General features: G+C 37.8%; 1 protein-coding gene across 12 annotated transcripts in view; it reads right to left on the reverse strand.

Moving 5' to 3' along the window:
- Window positions 1-21445, reverse strand: part of FRYL (FRY like transcription coactivator) — a 293018-nt gene that overhangs the window by 34245 nt on the left and 237328 nt on the right. For 10 of the 12 annotated variants that reach the window (XM_079919426.1, XM_079919427.1, XM_079919433.1 and 7 more), the window contains 12 exons: window positions 21101-21251; window positions 20329-20432; window positions 18530-18715; window positions 16803-17007; window positions 15407-15528; window positions 14368-14558; window positions 12766-12860; window positions 11095-11702; window positions 10692-10789; window positions 6987-7157; window positions 4920-5060; window positions 1429-1626 (listed from right to left, as the gene is read on the reverse strand). In XM_079919426.1, coding sequence (XP_079775552.1) covers window positions 1429-1626; window positions 4920-5060; window positions 6987-7157; window positions 10692-10789; window positions 11095-11702; window positions 12766-12860; window positions 14368-14558; window positions 15407-15528; window positions 16803-17007; window positions 18530-18715; window positions 20329-20432; window positions 21101-21251 — 2270 coding nt within the window. The remainder of the gene's footprint in view (window positions 1-1428; window positions 1627-4919; window positions 5061-6986; window positions 7158-10691; window positions 10790-11094; window positions 11703-12765; window positions 12861-14367; window positions 14559-15406; window positions 15529-16802; window positions 17008-18529; window positions 18716-20328; window positions 20433-21100; window positions 21252-21445) is intronic. The other 2 variants (XM_079919428.1, XM_079919429.1) reach the window with 2 other exon arrangements.

The raw sequence follows: 21445 nt of genomic DNA on the forward strand, positions 1-21445 counted from the left end.
AAAACATGAGTAGATCTTCAGCTGTTATCTTTCTCAACTCCCCCCACCCCCCAAAACTTGATCAATAACTTCTCTCTTGAAAAATTCCTGCCTTGGCTTGTGAAAGACCATTTCGATGGTACCAAAGCCAACAAGAGTGGGCTGAGTTTCTGGAGGAGAAAACCCAAAACTGATGCTCTCCGCAAGGGTCAAAAAATCTTTGCATGCGATTTGTATCGATATTAATATGTAACATAGTCAGGATTCAGGTTCCCTCCGGACTGGGGGGCCCTGCCTCAGTCTAACCCTAACATGTAGGGCTTCTCAAATCTCAGTTTATTTTAGCCTCATTTTTCCTTCCATGATTTCAACCATCCACCTATATGACACTGAAAACCCTTAAACTTTTTCCTTCCGCCCAAGTTTTCCTCTAAAACTTCAGATCTCTTCAGGTAATCAGCACCTCCGTCAGTATGTTTTTTGGTCTCTTCAGAGCCAGGATACCCGAGATTGAGCTCATCACGCCCTCCCTCCCTGCTAATACCTGTTCTCCCTGCATTTCCATCCCCTTTGAAAGGTACCAACACTCACCAAGTTGTTCCAGCAAATGTCCTTGTCTGTTCCTTACTTAGCACCTCCTCTCCTTCCCATCAAACCCCATCAATTACTTCCTCAGACTTTTGAAAACCATCCCTTCCCTCTTTGTTTCCTCTGCAGTTGCCTAGGGACACAGTCCAACATTATCTTTCACCCAAATTACTGTAAGAGATTCCTTAAAAATTTCTACCCCGCTCCTCCCTGGTCCATTTTCTATCCTGTTGCCAGAGTGATCTTCCTAAAATGCAAATCCTAATATTTCCTATTCCAGCTAAAAATCCTTTAAGAGCGCCTACTGCTTCAAGAGAAAACCATCTCGTCAGACAAGATGCCAGTGACCTCGCGGCTCCCTATGCCTTCAGCTTCCTCTCTCATCCTACTCTATACCTCCATCCTCTGTACTCCGTGCTCAGGGTAGGCCACAGTAACTGGATGGAAGTTTCCAGAGCGCCGCGCTTTCTCACACTTACAAGACTTCATTCACACATGCTGCTTTTTCTTGGATTACTCCCCCCTCCCCAGACTTCCATATATACCTGTCTAGGGTTACTTATCTCTCAACACTCAGCTCAGATCAGGTTAGATGTACATGCTATATATTCCTATAGAACTTCGAACCTACTTCCAGCCAAAGCACTTATCACAATGTTTATTTGCCTATCTCCCCAAAAGGCTATAGGCCTTCTCCCCTGAGAGCAGTCTTCTCCCCACTCCCACCCCATTTTCATGACACCTGTCACAGCATCTACTGCTGAGTATGAGCTCAATCAATACTTGTTGAATGACAGAATGAATAAATGAAGAAATGAAAATTTCTAATAGAGCACCTTTATCAATCTCTGAGCATCTTACCTCAGATATATCAAAATGAAAATCTAAGGTCTTCCCAGGCAACTCCTTAGAGACGTTATTAAAAATTTTAGTGAAGGATATTTCAGGAGAACCTGTATCTGCTCCGTAGGTCCTGGGGATATCGTTGGGCACGACAAGGCTTGCCGAGCGAGACACCACCAGTTTTAAGATGTTAAGGGCTTCCTTCCAATAAGGACTCTGGTTTCAAAAAATAATAGACAAACACATATTTAACTAAGAACAAAAACTTAGTGTACACTGTAGACAATGAAAATCTTATTTCTACAAAAACTCCTTGTAAATTATTCATTTTTACTTTGAGGTACCTAACAGAGGGTCTGAGTTACAAAAGGAAAGAAAATAAGTTATTATTTGTACCGTTAAATTTATGAGATATTATACATATAATAATGCTACCAGCTCAGAATATTTTGCATTTTTCCCAATAAGTGCTTTATAAATATTACTGGTTGAGAAAGTCTAATACAGTAATCTGGCAGTTGGGGTAAACAAAGGGGTTGTATATATATGTGAACTTTCTAGATGAATGAAGTATATGGCTTTAAGACTCTAGAACTTTAAATGTTTTAAGTCTTGGAGATAAACAATTTTTGACGCATACTTTTTAGACATAAAAATATTAAAATACTAAATAAATTTCAGATTTTTCTTAATGACCCAAGCCCCGAATAATAAGCATAAGTGCTGTGCTAAAACGATGCTCTCAGTGATTCCTGAGCTGTATAGGGTGAACTTTTCCCCCATATATGGTGGCTATGTTTTCGAGTTATTCTTCTGCTTTTAGTTTTGTATATTTCTGCCAATATAATTTAGGAATGATTTATATGACAGACATATATGTGGAGAGGAATTAATGCCTAATTAAAAATTTAGAACTTTTTTTTTTTACTGCCTACTGAAAATCATATAACAATGACTTTTTTTCTTTCTTGTGGTACCAAAATCAAACTTCAACCTTGTATTATACATATTGTTTCACAGTTGGCAGTTCTGAGAGAGGGAAAATACTACTTAAAAAAGGAAGTGAAAAATCTTTGGCAGAAATGAATTATCCAATTTAGCTAATAACATCTTGATACGAAGACATCTAAAGCATAAAATATTACTAGTAATTAAAAATGTCCACATGAGGCTTCCCTGGTGGCGCAGTGGTTAAGAATTCGCCTGCCAATGCAGGGGACACAGGTTCATGCCCTGGCCCAGGAAGATCCCACATGCCGCGGAGCAACTAAGCCCGTGACTACTGAGCCTGCGCTCTAGAGCCCGTGAGCCACACTAATGAGCCTGTGCACCACAACCACTGAAGCCCGCGAGCCACAACTACTGAGCCCACGTGCCACAACTACTGAAGCCCGCGCACCTAGAGCCTGTGCTCCACAACAAGTAAAGCCACCGCAATGAGAAGCACACGCACTGCAACAAAGAGTAGCTCCCGCTCGCTGCAACTAGAGAAAGCCCACGCACAGTAACGAAGACCCAATGCAGCCAAAAATAAATAAATAAAATAAATAAATTAAAAAAAAAATGTCCACATGACACTGTGACATTTTAAGCACATCATCGTAGAAAACAGTTTATCTTTAACAAAGTTAGACTATGTAAAAATCATCATCATTTTTTTCTTATGGAAATAATTAGGAGCTCTGGGCATTGCAAAATGCTAAAATCTCTTCAGAGCTATTTCCATAAATTATATTGGTACTTGTGTTCTAAATGTAAAAGATTATCATTTACATGTACGTAAAATGTTTAATATTTGAATAAAGCAGAAGTCACTAACTGGGATGACCTGTCAGCTAAATATAACCTTGGTTTACCCAACATTTAAAAATAAATTTAAGGACTTCCCTGGTGGCGCAGTGGTTAAGAATCCGCCTGCCAGTGCAGGGGACATGGGTTCGAGCCCTGGTCCAGGAAGATTCCACATGCCGCGGAGCAACTAAGCCTGTGTGCCACAACTACTGAGCCTGTGCTCTAGAGCCCGCGAGCCACAACTACCAAAGCCCATGCGCCTAGAGCCCGTGCTCCGCAACAAAAGAAGCCACTGCAATGAGAAGCCTGTGCACTGCAACGAAGAGTAGCCCCCTCTTGCTGCAACTAGAGAAAGCCCACGCGCAGCAAAGACCCAACGCAGCCAAAACATAAATAAAAAATAAAATAAAATAAATTAATTAAAAAATAAAAAGAAATTTGAAAAGAAATTTGAGACATTTTAAAATTAGGCAATTTTAAAGAAAAACCCAGATTTTGAGCTTCTCTTTATAAATTAGAAAAGAAAAATCAGAAGTTCTGGCCACAGTGGACCTGTACTCCAACATGGCAACCATTCTTAGTCGTGCTGTTCCTTTTAGATGAGGAATGTGCAGTTCACTTAGTCATAAATCTATGCCCTCTTATGGTTACTTGCTGGCCCAGTGGGCATATAAGCTTGTGGTTCTGAACAAAAGAAATGTATCTATGTTTCATAAATTAGTAATTCAATGTGCTATGTATTTCTGCGGGTGATCCAGCAAATATCTGATGAGTTAACTTCTTTAAGCCTTAAGGAAAAAAAAGAGAAAAGTGCTTTAGGAAAAAAAATATAATTGTTGAATGGTGAAGCCTTGCTCCTTAAGAGATAAAAACAGAGAAGATACACAGGGTTACCAAAGAAACCTATGGTTTTTTTTTAATATTTGCAATCACTGATTTTCAAGGGAATCTAAAAAATAACCCAGATTGCCCAATAAAAATACTGAAAAACATTTTGATACAGTTGTGTTACTTTCAGATATGGACTAGAACACAAACTCATTGCAGCTGAGTATTTCCATTTGTAAATTTTGCTTTAGTGAATACAAGTATCACTGGAGTAGAAACACAAAGTATTAATCTGTTAAGGCTCTCAAAGAGTTTGCTCTGTTTGGTCAGTTGTATCCACAATACTGCTCTGGTTGTCAAGGCCTTTCTTACAGATAGTTCTAAAGTGAAATTCAGTACAGACCAAGTTAACTTGTCGCCGTTTGCAGTTAAACCAAGTCTGATTTTCTACTTTCTAAGTATCTGGCACTTTTTACCAGACACAGAAAGCAACTCTAAAATACAGACTCTTCAAAGAGTTCTTCTGTTTCTAAAAGTAATATCTGTTCATTATGTAGGACTTGGTTAAAAACAGAAAGGTACAAAGTACACTGTCCAGAGACAGTGACTGCTGCCATTTGTGTACATTCCTTCCAGTGATTCCTGAAATGTACATTCGAGGACATAATCATTAAAAATAAAAATCAGGAATCATGCCAATCCTACCGTTCAGATTCTGCTTGACATCACTCACATTGAGAACATTTTCTCATGTTGTAACTATTCCTGAAAACATGATTTATGAACTAACCACTTCCCCTATCTTAGACACTTAAGGTGTTTCCAATTTTTTATGATTATAAGTTGTTTCGAGATGAACACTTCTATACATGAGATCTGGGGTCACTCACCTGTACATATTTTCCAATAATCTTTATGATCTCCAGATTAAACTGCTTGACTGGGGCAGCGGAGAGGTCAATATGACTCAAAAGACTATAGATGATCTGTAGTAATGATTGCTGCATACTGGACAGTCCTTTTTCTAACAACTGAAAGTAATATTAAAAAGTATACTTTAATCAGGTTAAAGAAAATTCCACAGGATTTACATGAGTGATGTTGAAAACCATAACAGATTTAACCTAAGAGTTCATGGTTAGAGTTATCAGAAATCCAGAGAATAATGAAGGTAAAAGGTAATGTCTATTATTGTTACTTGTCCTTGCTGCAGAAAGGAGAATTAGATTACTTGTCATCTTAATCTTAGTGCTTTCTTTTATATCCTTAACTAATTTAGCTAAACACCATTTATTTTAGGTTAAGAGAAAAACCGCTACACCACCGTCACCAAAGAATAACTAACTACCCGCAAGCCATTCACACCAGCCACTTACTACCTATGTGATCTTGGATAAGTTTCTTATTTCTCTGAGCCTTGAATTTTAAAAATAAAACTGGTAACACTTGCCTCATAGGGTTTGTAGGACAATTAAATTATATATGTGTAGTTCTAAATATGTGTAATTAATTTTAGTACTGTTGTTAGTAATAATTTGAGAGTTATTAATAATCATAAAACAAGGATAACTTACACTAGTAAGAGTAACATTGGAGACAAAGCGTTCTCTCTGTAGACTGGAACTACATGGCCCACTGTATTGTGCCAGTGCCAGACCTTAGAACCCCATGATGGGTCTTCAGGGAGCGCTAGTGTTGCTTTAGTGTTGAACTTTATGGTGGCGCAAAAGTGAAAGCTAGACGAAGGCACTTAAATTCAAAGCCAGTTAAGGAGGTCTGGCTTTATGTTGGCTCTTGTCCTACAGGTGTAGGTATAAGATAACCTAGCGATGCGCATTCATTCAGGTTAGGAAGCTCTCAGGCAGAGGGCTCACGCTGTTGGCTCACCTAAATATAAAGTCGATGGGAGTAAACCCACCCAAACCAACACCTTAAAACTCCACACCAGTCCTGAGCACTTTATGATGCTCACCATCAGTGACTTAGCTAAGTTAAACAGTGCTATGAGCAATACTTAAAATGTTTACTGAGTTACAAGTAATTTAAGTTTGTACAGTGTGTTAGGTTTAGCTGCCAGAGGTCAACTTTCTGAAAAGGAACGTATCACTGACAAACATTTTTAGTGACTAGGAGTTTCTTCCTTTTGAGGGTCTCCTCGTGGCTCTCTACTCAATAACTTACTTTTCTAGGCACGAAGTTAGTTCTTCAACAAATAAATACAGTCGACCCTTGAATAACAGGTTTGAACTGCATGGGTCCACTTATATGTAGGTTTTTTTCAGCAGTAAATACTACAGCGCTACAGGACTCACAGTTGGTTGAATCACGGATGCGGAGGGCTGACTGTAAGTTACATGTGGATCTGACCGTGTGGAGGCTTGGCACCCTTAACTCCTGCATTGTTCAAGGTGAACTGTATTGACTTTTCATGCTGTTCTATCACCAGATTTAAAAATTCTATTTACTCCCCCCCAAATCATATTTTACATTAGGAAGGAAATATAGTTTTAATCAAAATATAGTTTTAATCAAAATTAAAACTTGCCCAGCAGAAATGACTTTGCATGCTGTATTACTATTCTAGAAAGGATCTCAAAGCCAAGAGCTGGTTTTGTAGAAACAAAAAGATAACCATTCCCTAGGATCAAGACCAGGAAAAAACCCATTTGCCTTTTGAAATAAAGGTGAGGTTTACATCATTATGAGCTTTATGTCACTTAAGGACAGTGAATGAGGAAATAAACACTGAAAATGAAAAAAAAAAACCTTTATAAAAACTTCCTCCTTACTTGAAAGATATTACCTATATTTTTCTTCAAAAAAAGATGTTACCTATATTCACTCTCAAAGAAAATTTGAAGATTAATTAGCATCAGTGCTGCTTCTAGAAATAAACTCTATTTGAAAATTTTGCCACAGAGCAGTTGAAAAATCCTTTTTTGGGGGAGTGAATTTACCTCTGCAAGATAAGTCACAAGACTAAACGTAGTATCTGAGAAGGAGTCATGCAGGTATCTACACACTACGTTGATCCAGTTAGAACAGTCTCTGGAATACGTGTGCGTACTGTACAGACTCATCATGTGAGCCAGATTGACAAGCGTTGGGCATTTTTCTTCTGCACAAACCTAAAAAAGCAAGCAAAAATTTCATTCACTTAAAGACAGTTAAGTTTGATTTTATACTAAATGTATTTATTTAATGCATCAATTTAGATATATATGTTGAAGAGTTAATGCATTTTATTTCAATATGGTAGAGAAGTTAAACAGAAGAGGAAAAAGCACAAGGCATTCTTAAGAGAATGCCTTAGATCATACGGAGAGGATTAATATGTCAAGCACTTCCGTGGGTGTTAAAGAGTATGGCTTTTTTTCAGTCTGATGTAAAATGTCTTTGGTAAAAACCCAAATGTTTTTGTAAACCCTGTGTGTCATTTCGTAAAAAGAGTTTTGTCTTGTAAAATCTATATACGGTTCAGTGCACAAATAACTAAACAGGCAGGCTCAACGTGGGAATCCTCAGCGAGGTTCGGAGCTGCTACGCCAAAGAAGAAGTGCTTTAGTCTCAAGCTGTCCAGGGTATCTCATTAGGGCAGTCAACTGCAGAAGCCTCAACCTGTGTGATACAGTCAGAGGACTTCATTGGAGGACTGATAAAACGTTTGAGTCCTGCATCTCCAGTGAATGGCAATCTCCAGTGTGGACGTCAAGCTACTCTTCAGGAAATCACCTAAAGCTCTTAAGGTCCTTGGCCAATCATTTACAGGCTACTACAAAGTGTACTGACTTCCTAGACTTTGCGTGATACGGTACTACAGAATCTGAATCAACAAATGTAGGCCCAAGATATGAAAGCATGCAAGACTATGCAGAGACTAATACAGTACCTTGGAAGTTATTTTATAAAATCATTAAAAGCAGCTGTTTTCATGCCATTAGCCTTTTACTCATAAAACAGACACCAGGAAGAAAAAAGAAAAGTTGTTTGATATTTCTGATTTGTATTTCAAAATATAATAATTTATCACACTATTTTTTTAAAAACCACATAACTTTATAGTTTCAAAATTTGTTATCCTTCAGCAAAAATTTTTATAGTTTAGAGTAAATTCTAATCTTATCCTGAAGGATAAGGTATTCCTATAGAATTCTTATATTCTTAAAGAATATTTTTTTAAAGAATGATTTTTTAAGAACCTATTTTTTGAAACAGAAGAAAGTTCTTCAGAATAATAGGCTGTGTAATTTTATAGTAAAGCAAATGGCTTAGATTTAATTTTGGAACTTGGGAATTACCAGGTTAAAATACGAGCCAAAAAAGAGTATGTTTTTTAACAAACTTTTTTAGCATACTATTTTTGCCATAATGAATAGCTAAAAAGGACAATATTTGTCCTAAGTGTTGCCTCATTTTGAAATTCTGTGCTCTCCAAGGGCACAAACAGTAGAAAGAGTGATATTTGCATAATGAGGAAGCACATAATGGCAGAAAATTATTCTCAACAGTTTAAGTGAGAGAACAATTAAGGAATCAATTTAGTTCACATCCTGCAGGTTGCTGAAAGGCCACAGAGGGAACCTTTGTGTGCTGCTCAACAGGAAGAAAACAGACTTAATAGCAGTTTATGACTATCAGCAAGCCACGTATTTGATTTCTTAAAAACATAAAAGATATTTGGGACTTTCCTGTGCTTTGCCTCGGTCAGGACAGCAGAGGCTTGGAGCTCAAGGGCCTTCTATGGCTTTCCAGTCACGCTGTGCTTCTCACCTGACCTAACACTCAGCAAATTACTCAGCACTTCCGCCGCCAATCTCAAATGCTTCTACTTCCCCTATCAAGGGATTTATGCTTTTTACTTTCTTAAAATCCCCAAATAAGCCAATATACATTCTTTCCTTATATTTTCTTTCTTACCCCTCATGTAGAAAAAAATAAAATCTTTGTTTACATTTTCCTAATGGTGTGTTATTAGAATATTAAAATGAAAGTCATTTTAATAAATTATTTTAAAAATCACTTTTAGACCTCATTAATGCAAATACATGTTGTTGGGTTTTTTAGTACAAACCATCATATTCAAAACTAAGATATGTCTCCATGAACTATAATAATGGCTCTTCTTTTTAAATACATGCTGTTAAAATGGTTAAGAATTTCTCCATATCTATTTAGAAATTTAAATAAGGATGGATTCAACAGCAAGTTTTATTAAATATTTTCTTGTCACTTATTAAACATTTTCTATCCAGATAATGAAAATGTTCTTACTTACTCTTTTTACTGTGTATGTGATTAATTGGGTTGGTAGTCTTTTTTCACTCCATTGGCACCCAGAGATAAATTTGCACTTAACAGTACTGAAATGGCGGCCATAGAGAGATGGGTGTTTTATTTGGTTTTCTAGAAGCTTGCTCCTTCCACTTACTGCTGTGCTACTTGCTAACTGAATCTCAGGTTTGAAAAAAACTGCTTATACAAAATGCTCTTCCAGAGAAATTTACTTGCTTGTTCCCTTCTGTTGCAGACTTCTCTGATTTTTCTCCCAGTGCTTTAGCCAGGTTATCTTACTTACATTACTATTGAGTCACCCCCTCCAGTTCACCTGATTTCCTGTTGTATGTATATTACTTGTAAATTCCTATAACTCCTTCTTGTAACTGTTTGTATTTTCAGCCTGAAAAGTCTTTTTTCCAAGACTCAATGTGACAAAAAAAAATAAATATATAAAATAAAATTAGTTAAGAATTAAGTTTAAGCCGAAGGTAAGGTATTTGTGATCTCTTTATTGTTCTTAAGAGGACGTTACTAAATAGATAAAATGTCAACATCATATGCTTTTACAATTAAGACTAAGACCTATAAAACTTTTAAACAAATGTTCACAAACGATTTAAAAATAGGTACATATGTGTTTAAGAAATATATGATGGGAAGGAAACAGTCAAATAAGGAAGAGAAAAGAATGAAGGGAGCAGAGAGAGAAGATAAAGAGAATGTTAGAAGGAAAAAGGCAAACATAAAGGGAGAGAGAACTTTCAGAATCAAAAAATACATTATGCCCTCTTCTTCCGCAGGGCCTTTGCACATGCAATTTCTCCTGCCTGGAAAATGTCTACCTTCAGCCCTGCTCTTGTTTCTCATCCAGGGACCTTATTTGCCCTTCAAGTCCACTTAGATATGACTTCCCCCAGGCAGACTTTTGCTTTATGTGTCCCTAGAATATTTTGTTCTCCCATTGCAAAGTCACCAGACTCTACGGTGATTGTCTACTTACTTGACTGCACTGCCATCCTAAGGCCCATAGGGCTAAGGATTCTATTTACTATGATTATCATTGTATTTCCAGCACCTGATCCAGTGCTCAGTACATATCTGGGGGGCAAATGAATGAATGACTTGGAAACTGACAGAGGATAAAGTAGGGAAACAGAGCAGAAAAAGATTCAGACTCAGAGGAGAGCTACTCTAAACAAATAATTTTATTCACTGTCATTTGAGCAGCTAACATATCATTACTATATTACTCCTTCATATGCATAAAAGAATAAAAATTTAGATAGGAAGTGACAGTAAAAGGATTTTCAAGAGACTTCCCCCCTTAAGATAAACTCCAGAGAAAATTCCCTAAAGTGTTATCTTCCAGCATCACATTTGCTTACCTTTGCTATTCGACTAGCTGTTTCTTTGCAAAACTGAGTTGGGCTGTCAAAATGCTGGATTAAGTGAGGCAATAAGCAAAGGATGTTAAGAGGAAAGCCTATCAAAAAAAAAAAAAAGCAAACAATAACCAATTTTATTGCACATTATTTTAAAAATTAAAGGATGTTTTTTTTCATGGTTCACAAAAACCATTTTCTTTTTATTTCCTGGAGTACTTGATCTTCTAAAAAAAAAATTTTTTTTTTTTTGCTTTTACCAAAGAATTTAAGCTATCTCACATATTAAGAAAACCATAACTGTTTGTGGAAAAGCAGAAATTAGTAGATTTCAAAACCAACAATTAGTTAACATTTCACTATATTAAAGAAAAGCGAAGAGTTGGTGCAATTCAAGTCACATCACCTGACAACTGGGAAGGATCCACCAACGTGTGTTTGGAGACAGCAATGAGTTTACTCAGGAGGTGCACTGTCATTTCCTGTGTGGATACTGAGGTAAAACCCTTAAGGAAGAGCTGCTGAAGGCCTGGGAAATTATTCCACTTCAGTTTGCTTTGTACGGTTTCAATCTTCTCTCGACTCTCTGATTTTTCCAAAGGCAGGTGGATCAGCAGTTTGTTGAGAAGTCTGAGAGCCAGGAGGTATTCATATTCATAATCTGATTCTAATAAAGATGCTGCTATCCAAAAAATGGTGGCCATCAAGCTGGCAGGCTCAGTAGTGGGCTGCACATCATACACGGCTTTCTCTCTCAGGGAGGAAAGGCTTCGAGTCCTCGCTAAGCTACTGCTGTGGTTGAGCCGTCCATCCATTATATCCAGTGTATTACTCCGCCGCCGGTCACCTCTTCGGTCACCAATTAAACTTAACCTCAAAGAGTTACTTCTTGCATTACTGCTATATCCCAAATAACTGCTACTATTAATGGGACTTGTGCTTAGATTGAGTTGTCCAGTGCTTTTCCTGTTAGCTGCATACTTGTTTCCCATTATAGGATCATGGTATGAGGTTCTTTAAAAAAAAAAAAAAGAAAGAAAAAGAAAAGATGAATCCATGCACAATCGCTTCTTTTGCTACATTAACTGTACTCTTGAAAACACTGCAAAATGGTAACTGTTACCAGGAAAAATCATTTTTAAGTATATCTGACTTTGCTTAACCCAATTTCAGTTCTTTCCTCCCTATTAAAATGTACAACAGTATCTTTTCCACTGTGGCTACTTTGGGTTGGATGAGGTTTGATTTGAAGCGAAAATTCTGCCATAGTTATTGCTGATAACTTTCAGCTCTGGGATTTAGTACATATTACGTCCAAAGCAGGCCTCGTTTGTCTCACCCCCAGACTCAAAGGTCCTGATGTCCCTACTTCTGTCAATTCACATTCTTTCCAAAAGAACCAAGCTCAAAAATTTAGTTTTTATTTCTCCTTCTCCCTCACATCTAATTATCATTGATTAAAAAATAATTACAGAATACTTTCTACGTGTGCCAGCAGTATGCAAAATGCTAGGAACATTAAAGTCCATGGAAATGGATAAATGAGAGCCTGTTAGTTGCTGTTATGAAAATATTAAGAAAATACTGTGAGATCCCAAAGGATGGAATGCTTAGCATTCCCCTGGGGCAGTTAGAAATACTTAGCTAGGAGGTGATATTAAGACGGGACTTGAAGGATAAACCAATTTGGGATTTGCAAGGAAGACAAAGTTCGAAGAGAGGCTGGTCCAGGGAGAAGCAACAGTATGTGGAAGGTGCGAGTCCCGAGGAGCCTGGCCTGCTGGGGTGACAAGAGGATGTCGAGTGCGGCAGTAATACAGCCTGTCACTGAGGCTGAAGCCGAGTGGCACAGCAGAAAGGTCTCTGACTAGGGTGTCAGAGGAACGGCACTGCCGCATACTAGCCCCGTGAGCTTTCACACGTCTCACTGTCTGAGGCTCATTTTCCCACCGGCAATCCATCTGAATTTAAGGGTAGTACTCTCACTGCCGATATTAGAACAATATAGTATTACGCATATTTAGCTATTGAAGGTCTAAATACAAGTCTGCCGGTTGCCTAGTTTTTCAGCTCTTACTGAGAAAGGGCAGAAAGAAGATCGTAATGCTTCATGGTTTCAGCCAAAGTATCAATTGCAGATTCCAACGTGAGAAGAAGCTCAATCACAAATCCCTAGAAAAAAAGGCAGATCTTAATTAATCATACTCTGGAAAGAAGAAACTGCAATGCACTTCCTGATGAGATTTCAAAATAGAACAAACTCCACATTAATATTACAAAATAAACTCTTGAGCAACGTGATCTTGCTGATGGATGAGAATGCATCAAACTAATGGTATAAACTGATTATACTGGCAACACGATGCACCCAAAATTACCTGGGTCAGAAATCTAGGAGCCATCCTTGTTTCTTTCTCTCACATCTAAATTGAATCCATCAGCACCTTGAAAATATTACTTTAAAAATAAATCCTAAATCTGACTTCCTTTTCTCTACCTCCATAGCTCCCCTTAATCCAAACTATCATCATTTTGGCCTGGACTCTTACAAAGAGCCTCTTAACTGACCTCTCTTGCCTTCCTAAGGATTCCACCTAGCCTACAGAGTGAGTGTTTAAAAAAAGCAAGTCATATCCATCACCTTCCTTTTAAAACCAATGGGCGGTTTCCCATCAGTTCAGAGTAAACTCCCACCTCCCACCAGAACCTCCTTGGCCTCGCATGATCTGGACCTGCTTACCTCATCAATCTCCTGCCTCTGGAGGTCCCCAACCAGTACGTTCTAGCCACATTGGTTTGCTTGATGTTCTTTATTTTGTTTTATTTTAATTTTTGGCTGAGCCATGAGGCTTACGGGATGTTAGTTCCCTGACCAGGGATTGAGCCCTGGGCCCCAGCAGTGAAAGCGCCGAGTCAGTCCTAACCACTGGGCCGCCAGGGAATTCCCCTGATGTTCCTTTAAAAAGCCGATTGCTTCTGCCTCAGGCCCTTTGCACTTGTTAGTCCTGTTTCCCTCTGCCCTCTTCCCCAGATTATCACAGGGCTCACTTCATTTAAACATGTGTTCAAAACTCTTCTTCTCAGATGATCATAAATAAATAAATAAATAAATAAAAAATCCTCTCCCCCATCATTCTTTAACCTGTTACTCTACCTTATTACTTTCACAGCATTCATCACTAAGTAAACTTGTATTATACTTTATTGGTGGATTAAAGGCTTGTTTCCCCAATGAAATGTGAGCTCCAGAATGCCAGGAACTTTGTCTTGTTCATTACTGTATCCTCGGTGTCTAAAACAGTGTTAATAAAGTCATGAGTCTGTACAGACCTATGTAAGCTCTCTATTGCAGTATTTCACTTAATTTATCTTAACAAATGAAATTCAGTGTTCTAGTTTACATCTAACTTTAAATTCCTCTTATACCTTGCGGTCATCTCAGAATAACATCCAGGTATGTGTGATAAAGCTGTTTCTGATAGGCACTATTTAATTCAGTTAGTGTGTTATTAAACATTAATTACACAACTTTGTTTCTTAATTCTTTGCTTGTTAGCATCCGACATCAGTAATTCCATACAACCATTATCTTGCTCTACCTGCCATGATTTACATTTGGCAATAAGTCCTTGACAATGAGGAGTGCTCGATACTTGCTGAAAAGAATTGAATGAACTACCTGTGCATCTTCTCCTGGATCCCCTACAGTTTCTACAAGTCTGGAGAGAACATCAGAAAGTGTAGTTGCCGAAAGAGGCTGCTTAAGGGCCCTGAAAATCTGAAAGGATCTCCCAGCATAGTGTCGAGAAGAACAAGAAAGTGCTGTCTGCAGAGCAACCTCGCTAAGATGATGTTCCAAATGAATTCCTTCTGTGAAAGCAAAGGAAACAAGTAAGTGCTTGTTTTTCAGGATATATATAGGGGTTAGGATCAGAGGCTAATAACCATGTTAAACCCAGTGCCAGCACAATACCTGGCAAACTGGGTGGGCACTAATATTTCATAAGTCGATGCTTTTTCTTTTCATTAAATTCCATCTGCACTTTAGATGACTCTTCATTCTAATCTCCAGGGAAGTAATCCCTGAGAACAGGGTTTCTCAGCCCCAGCATTACTGACATTTTGGCTAGATAATTCTTTGTTGTGAAGGCTATCCTGTGTAGTGTGTGTCTGTGTAGCAGAATCCCTAGCCTCTACCCAAGTGGACACCAGTACTAACCACTTGCCCCGCACCCCCTAATTGTGACACAAATGTCTCCAGACATTGCAAAATGTCCTGAGAAGCAAAATCACCCCTAGCTAAGAACCACTGTTTTAGATACATTTTACTATAATTTTCAGAATGTGTTAAATTTTAGATCGAAGCCCAAACCAGTATAAAAAAATAATTTAAGAGTTTGTCATCTCTACCTATGTTCCTTCAATATAATTGTTTCATAATAAACAATTATATTGTAATTTTATTATGCCGTCTTACACCAAACTAAGAACCCCAGAGCGTCAAAGTAGCATTCTTATTTTTAAGTAGTAACAGTTTTTCTTCAACCAGAACAAATCTGTTATCACTAGTAAGTAAAAAAGAAAACCTGTCTGAAACTTTTGAAAATTTAGACATGTCAACTTGTCAACTTTTTGCTAAACATTATCATAAGTTTTGAGATCACACTAAAAGACCAGCTTGAAAGTAAATACTATCTGAAATGATTATTAAAAGATACCTGAGCTTGACTGCTTAAAAACAGAAACCACATGTTTCAAAAATGTAGTTAACTGCTCAGCACTCTTTATGCTAGGATTCTTGGCAGAAACATCCTCATGGTTCCAAAGGGGCCCTCTTTTTCTGAAAACAGAGAACAGACATGATTCCCTTGGTTTTTAAACTTAATTAAGGTTTAACTCATACTCACCTAAAATGTGCTTTTGCAGTTAGAAAGGATAGTAGTTGAATAAATCAAACAGCATGTCACACAGCCTACTGCTACTATTTATGTACTTGGATATGTAATGATCTAGAGCAAGTACAGGAAGATCCAAGTTACGTATAATTTCAAAGTCTTCCATTGTTACAGTCAAACTCTCTCAGAGGTAGCGGAAAAGATGGCAAATTTTGCCAAGTGAGAAGAGTACTGGTTACTGCTTAGGTATTACAGGTCAAAACAGTCTCCTTTGTAGAGGCTAGACTGTATTTGGATTGTGATGCAAATAAAATAATTTATAAGTTAAAACTACTTGTCAATTCTTTCTTTAAAATATCTTTGCATTCACCAGCTTGGCTAGTAAGGGTTAGGCCCCTTATTGCCATAGGCCCAAAGTGCCCTGGAAAAAAGATGTGGTCATGCTGCCTCTAGTCCGTAACACCTCTAATTCATCACATACTTTGCTATGAGACTGATTTTCTCAACATTTTTTTTTTTGCGTACGCAGGCCTCTCACTGTTGTGGCCTCTCCCGCCACAGAGCACAGGCTCTGGACGCGCAGGCTCAGCGGCCATGGCTCAGCGGCCCAGCCGCTCCACGGCATGTCAACATATTTATTTAATTGGGTCCTTCACCCTCCCCAGCCAGCTCAAAGATTTTTGATAATGTCTTCTTTCTTAAAAGATCTATAACCTCTGGCCAGGGCTTCATGGCCCTCCAGCTTGTCTAGAAATTCCTCCACACTACACTCAGGCTGGATTACTCACCAGTTCCGAAAATACTTTGTTTTCTCACACGTCTGTGATTTTGCTCTTGCTGTGGTATACTGGCCCCTTTCTCCCCACCTATGTTTCTTCTTTATTTATAGTGCTTTTGCAAAGAGTAGGCCATAAATAAATATTTGAAGATTGAATGTTAATGTAGCTAATGGAGGCAGAAATATATATTCAGATAATACTGTATCCTCTTTGGGTACCTGGTATCTAGTCATGATTAAGGCCCTCCTTAGGTATAACAGTGTGAGCAAAAGAAGAAAGTCTCTGGTTGCATCAAATTTTCTAAATATTGCACAATACAAACCTGCCTATTCCAAATCAATGACCCTTTGGAAAACAAAATAGGGTTCGCTGAAGCTGACAAATGAAACCATGACTTAACGCAGCTACGCGTCAGGAATGGTAGGAGCTGCCAACGTTACCTTGAGGTAATGAATTCCATGAGGGTTTTGACTTTTCCATCCTGCTCTACTGAGATGTCGACCTCGCTGAGGACGGTGGTGTGCAGATGTGAAATGGCAGCGCTGTTATTTCCTAAGCTGATACTAGAGGAGGTAGAACTTGAGCTGAGCCCTGAGTCGGTCATGGGGGAGGGCTGGTAATCAGGTATAAAATCGCTAACACCTGCTGAAAGAGACGCGGGGCGTGAATGCCCAGATGGAAGCAATCTCCCACAACCCTCAAAGAAGTGAGCCCCACAAGCACCAAATTACACTGAGTGAGTTTTTGAGCAAACGTTGTTTTCAGAGCCTCTCAGTCAAACTTAACGATTTGGACTTGCTATGCAGTCCTGTGCTGCCATCTGCTGGACAAAGTTGAAACTGGCAGTTTCCTAATATTTTGGCATATTTCCTCAACATAGGTTGCCATTCACACTTCTACATATAATGAGAACTGACTTTTAATTTCTTATGTTAAGGAGTCTATGCTTTCTGCTTCACTTTACTTAAACAAGGACAATTTTAAAGTCTATTTGTTATATTGATATTATGTCAATTATTAAATAATTCTAAACGTCATTACTAATGCCCACATTTACAAAATAGCAAAAGGAGCCTTAAAAACAAACACCAAACTATGAAATTTTGACTAGAAATGCTTTAACATAAAAAAGGCAGTAAACTTTATTCCATTCATCTTTTAATCATGGTTTAAAAAGGCGAATAAGTTTACTAATAGATGTTTTCTCACTAACTACAGGTTTTTAAGTAAATAACAGGGCTTTAAGTAAGTAACTTTAAAAGGTTATTAACCCTGTATGTGGCATTATATGATTAGGAAAAGAAAGTAATTTTATTTCAATTTTTAAAAACCAATTATTTTCTAGATCATCTATTATAAACCTGATGATACTGATGAATGAAATAAATAAGTTAGGGCTATTAGGGAAAAAGAAAATATAACTTGAAAAGTAAAACAAATTCACATCAACAGTGAAATAAATTTTACATTAAAGTCTCATTAATTTGGACCTCACTACTTCAAAATACATAATTTGGAACTTACTAGACTTCAAGATGTACAACATTTTAAGTGCAATCAGTATAAATGAGTGAATAAAAATTTTAAATGTCTTCCTTTGTCAATTTTTCAGATCTTGAGAGTAGAGGGAATCTAATACAAGTTCACCATCTTTGTCATAACCAGTGCTCAACAAATTAAGCCACTCTTTCATTGTACCTTTAACTTACATGTGGAGAGTTTAACATTTTTATGACAAAGACCCTTAAAGGTAAGAGAGATTCAAATACTCCAAGTTTAATTCCTTCTTCTATGAATTAATAAATAATGTTAACGGTACTTAAAATATTAAAACTACATTAAAAAATATTCTCTAGTATCTCAACTTCAGTTGATGTTCTCTAATGCAGGATTCCAAATTAACGAAGTACGGTTCCAGTTTCAAACTGTACTTTTTTTTTTTTTTTTTTTGCGGTACGCGGGTCTCTCACTGTTGTGGCCTCTCCTGTTGCGGAGCACAGGCTCCGGACGCGCAGGCTCAGCGGCCATGGCTCACGGAGGCAGCCGCTCCGCGGCATGTGGGATCTTCCCGGACCGGAGCACGAACCCGTGTCCCCTGCATCGGCAGGCGGACTCTCAACCACTGCGCCACCAGGGGAGCCCCAAACTGTACTTTTAAAGCAAATACCTGTGAAAGTATAATCTAAGTGTGCAATTTGTTTGACTGTAAGCACCCTGGGCTCATTAAACTCCTTGTTCCTGAGAAGGACAGAAGCAACAGTTCGGATGTTACTGTTGGATCCCATTACTATTAACAAGTGCAGAAGCAGGCGTTTACAATGTTCATACACCTCAGGGTGGCAGTGGTCAAACCCTAAAGAGAACAGTAGAAAATCATCATCAGTAAAGAGAAATAGTGAGTATTCTTGCTATCAAACTCATATTTTAAAAAGAAAAGCAGAAATTATATAAAATATTTTGTGAAAGATGACATAGTACATCAATCAAGTTCTTTATTGGCCTACAGCGTGTATACCCTTTTACAATAGCCTATTGTCCTACTGGACTAGGGAGAATCAAGACAAATTTCCAGTGTGTTTTATGTCTAAAATTTAGCAATCTCTTAGAAACTAATACTCGTTACATAACACTAGATGTAAAAGAACTTTCAAAGGCAAGCATTTTTTGTGCCTAGAACACAATAGAAAGTCAGGAGATGTTTGCTTACTGAAAGAAGAAAGCAGTGCCTATATAATATGTGTACATATCAGGAAAATTCAGGAGAAGATGGCTATTTTGACTTGCTTCAGGAGAGCAATCCTACAAGCATGAAAAGTGTTGCTGATGTGATGGATCCCACATGTTTGTTACAGAGGGCACAGTGGAGTTGTAGCTGTAATAATCAGACTGTCCACAATCTAATTCTTTTGGGAAACACTTAGTACCCGTCTCAATTTTCCATTTACTCTGAAAGTTCCCAGTCCCAGAGGTAAATTAATTTTACTCCTGCTACAGAGTTTTCCCTGCTGGAGGGCATACCTGTATGCCCTGTATGATAGGAATGGGTGTAACAGACTTGTTTGTGGTTAAAGGAGAGGCTAGGAATAACTCTGCTGTAGACCACAAGAATCACGGTAAAAAGTGTCATGGAAATAACATACAGAAAATAGAGAAATAGGAAGAAACTTTCTTGAAACCGTATCTCCTTTCCCACTGTGGAGAACAATATGGAGCGTCCTCAAAAAACTAAAAATAGAGCAACCATGTATGATCCAGCAACCCCACTCCTGAGCACATACCCAGAGAAAACAAAAACACTAGAAAAGATACATGCACCCCAATGTTCACAGCAGCATTATTTACCACAGCCACGACATGGAAGCAACCTAAGTGTCTATCAACAGATGAATGGATAAAGACAATGTGGTCTATGTACCCAATGGACTACTACTCAGCCATAAAAAAGAATGAAATAATGCCATTTGCAGCAACATGGATGGACCTAGAGGGTATTATGCTCAGTGAAATGTCAGACAGAAAAAGACAAATACTGTATGTTGTCACTTATAAGTGAAATCTAAAATATAAAACAAACTAGTGAATACAGCAAGACAGAAACCGACTAACTGATATAAAGAAGAAACTAGTTGGTTACCAGTGAGGAGAGGGAAGCGGGGGGGGGGGGGGCAAGGTAGGGGTGGGGAATTAAGAGATACAAACTACTGTGTATAAAATAAATAAGGTACAAAGGTATATGGCACAGCACAAGGAATGTAGCTGACATTTTATAATAACTATAAATGGAGTAGAATCTATAAAATATTTTGAATCATTATTTGTACACCTGAAACTAATATTGTAAATCAACTCTACCTCAACTAAAAAGTAAATAAAATACAACCTGTAAAAAGCAAACAAACATACTATACTGACTTTCAATTATCACAAAAATATAAAATGAAGGAATTAGTGCCGAATATGTATTACCTATAAAGACTGCATGAAGAAGAAGATGGAGGTAGCTTCCCCATTCCACCTTCACACTATGATCGATAATGAGATCCGTCAAAAGGATGACGGCTATGTTACACCTATGACAAACAAGAGCATTATTCATGTGTCACTAGAGTAAACCTAGAGAAAATCTTATGCAAATTACTTGAAGATTTTAATATTGTCTTTTATGGAAAAAATACAATTTCTCAAGAAAAAAAGAAGAAAGAAATACAGCTGAAGAAACTGTTACATGATAGTTTTAGAAAAAACCTATCTGGCTAAGGGCTCCTTGAAGTCAAGGCCCATATTTTCTTCATCTTCAACCCTAAGGCCTAGCACACTGCTTGCCACATAGTAGGTGTTCAGTACATGTTTGGTACAATAATACATTTCGAAAGAATGCGGTAACTGTTCTATTGTGATTTTTGCTAAATAGAAATCAGCTTAACTCAATTTAAAATAATACTGCCTACTACCGGAAAATAATATTTTTCAGATGTAGTAACTGGGTCCCAGAAAGGTCAAGTAACTATGCCAGACACCCAGAAAAGCAGCAGCAGCAGAATTAGATTTAGTCATACTAATTGTAAACAGTGAGAAGTGTGAGTTTTTAGATTTCTTAAAATCTAAACGCACGGATCGAATTTGTTGCAGTATCAAAAGAAAGAAGGTTTCTCATGTTTTGTGTTGTCAGTGTAAAGAAAGCTGGAAGTGTTAAACAGTGGTTTGGCTCATATGAAATAGGAATGACACTGTGGTCCACCTGTGAAGAGGTAATCCAGGTGATGACGTTTCAGGCAAGTAATCCACCAGTGGTGACCAGCAGCCTCCAGCTGGTGGGAAGGGTAGTGGCTCTCCTTGATTATGCTCCATCACTTTCAGTCGCCAATTAGAATAAAGTGGCATTGAATCACCTATCAAAATAAAATGATCTCATTGTCTACACCATCTACTTTCCGCCAATATAAGCAAACTCTAGTAAAACACCAACTATTTATAGCACTGGAAAGTGATAAAAAGTATTTCCCACTATTTGGACATATGTTTGCTAGGTAGACATGGGTACAAATCTTATCAGATTAAGCAAATCAGAGAGAGAAAAGAGATA

The sequence above is a fragment of the Stenella coeruleoalba genome, assembly GCF_951394435.1.
Source record: "Stenella coeruleoalba genome assembly, chromosome: 4".
Taxonomy (NCBI): Eukaryota; Metazoa; Chordata; class Mammalia; order Artiodactyla; family Delphinidae; genus Stenella; species Stenella coeruleoalba.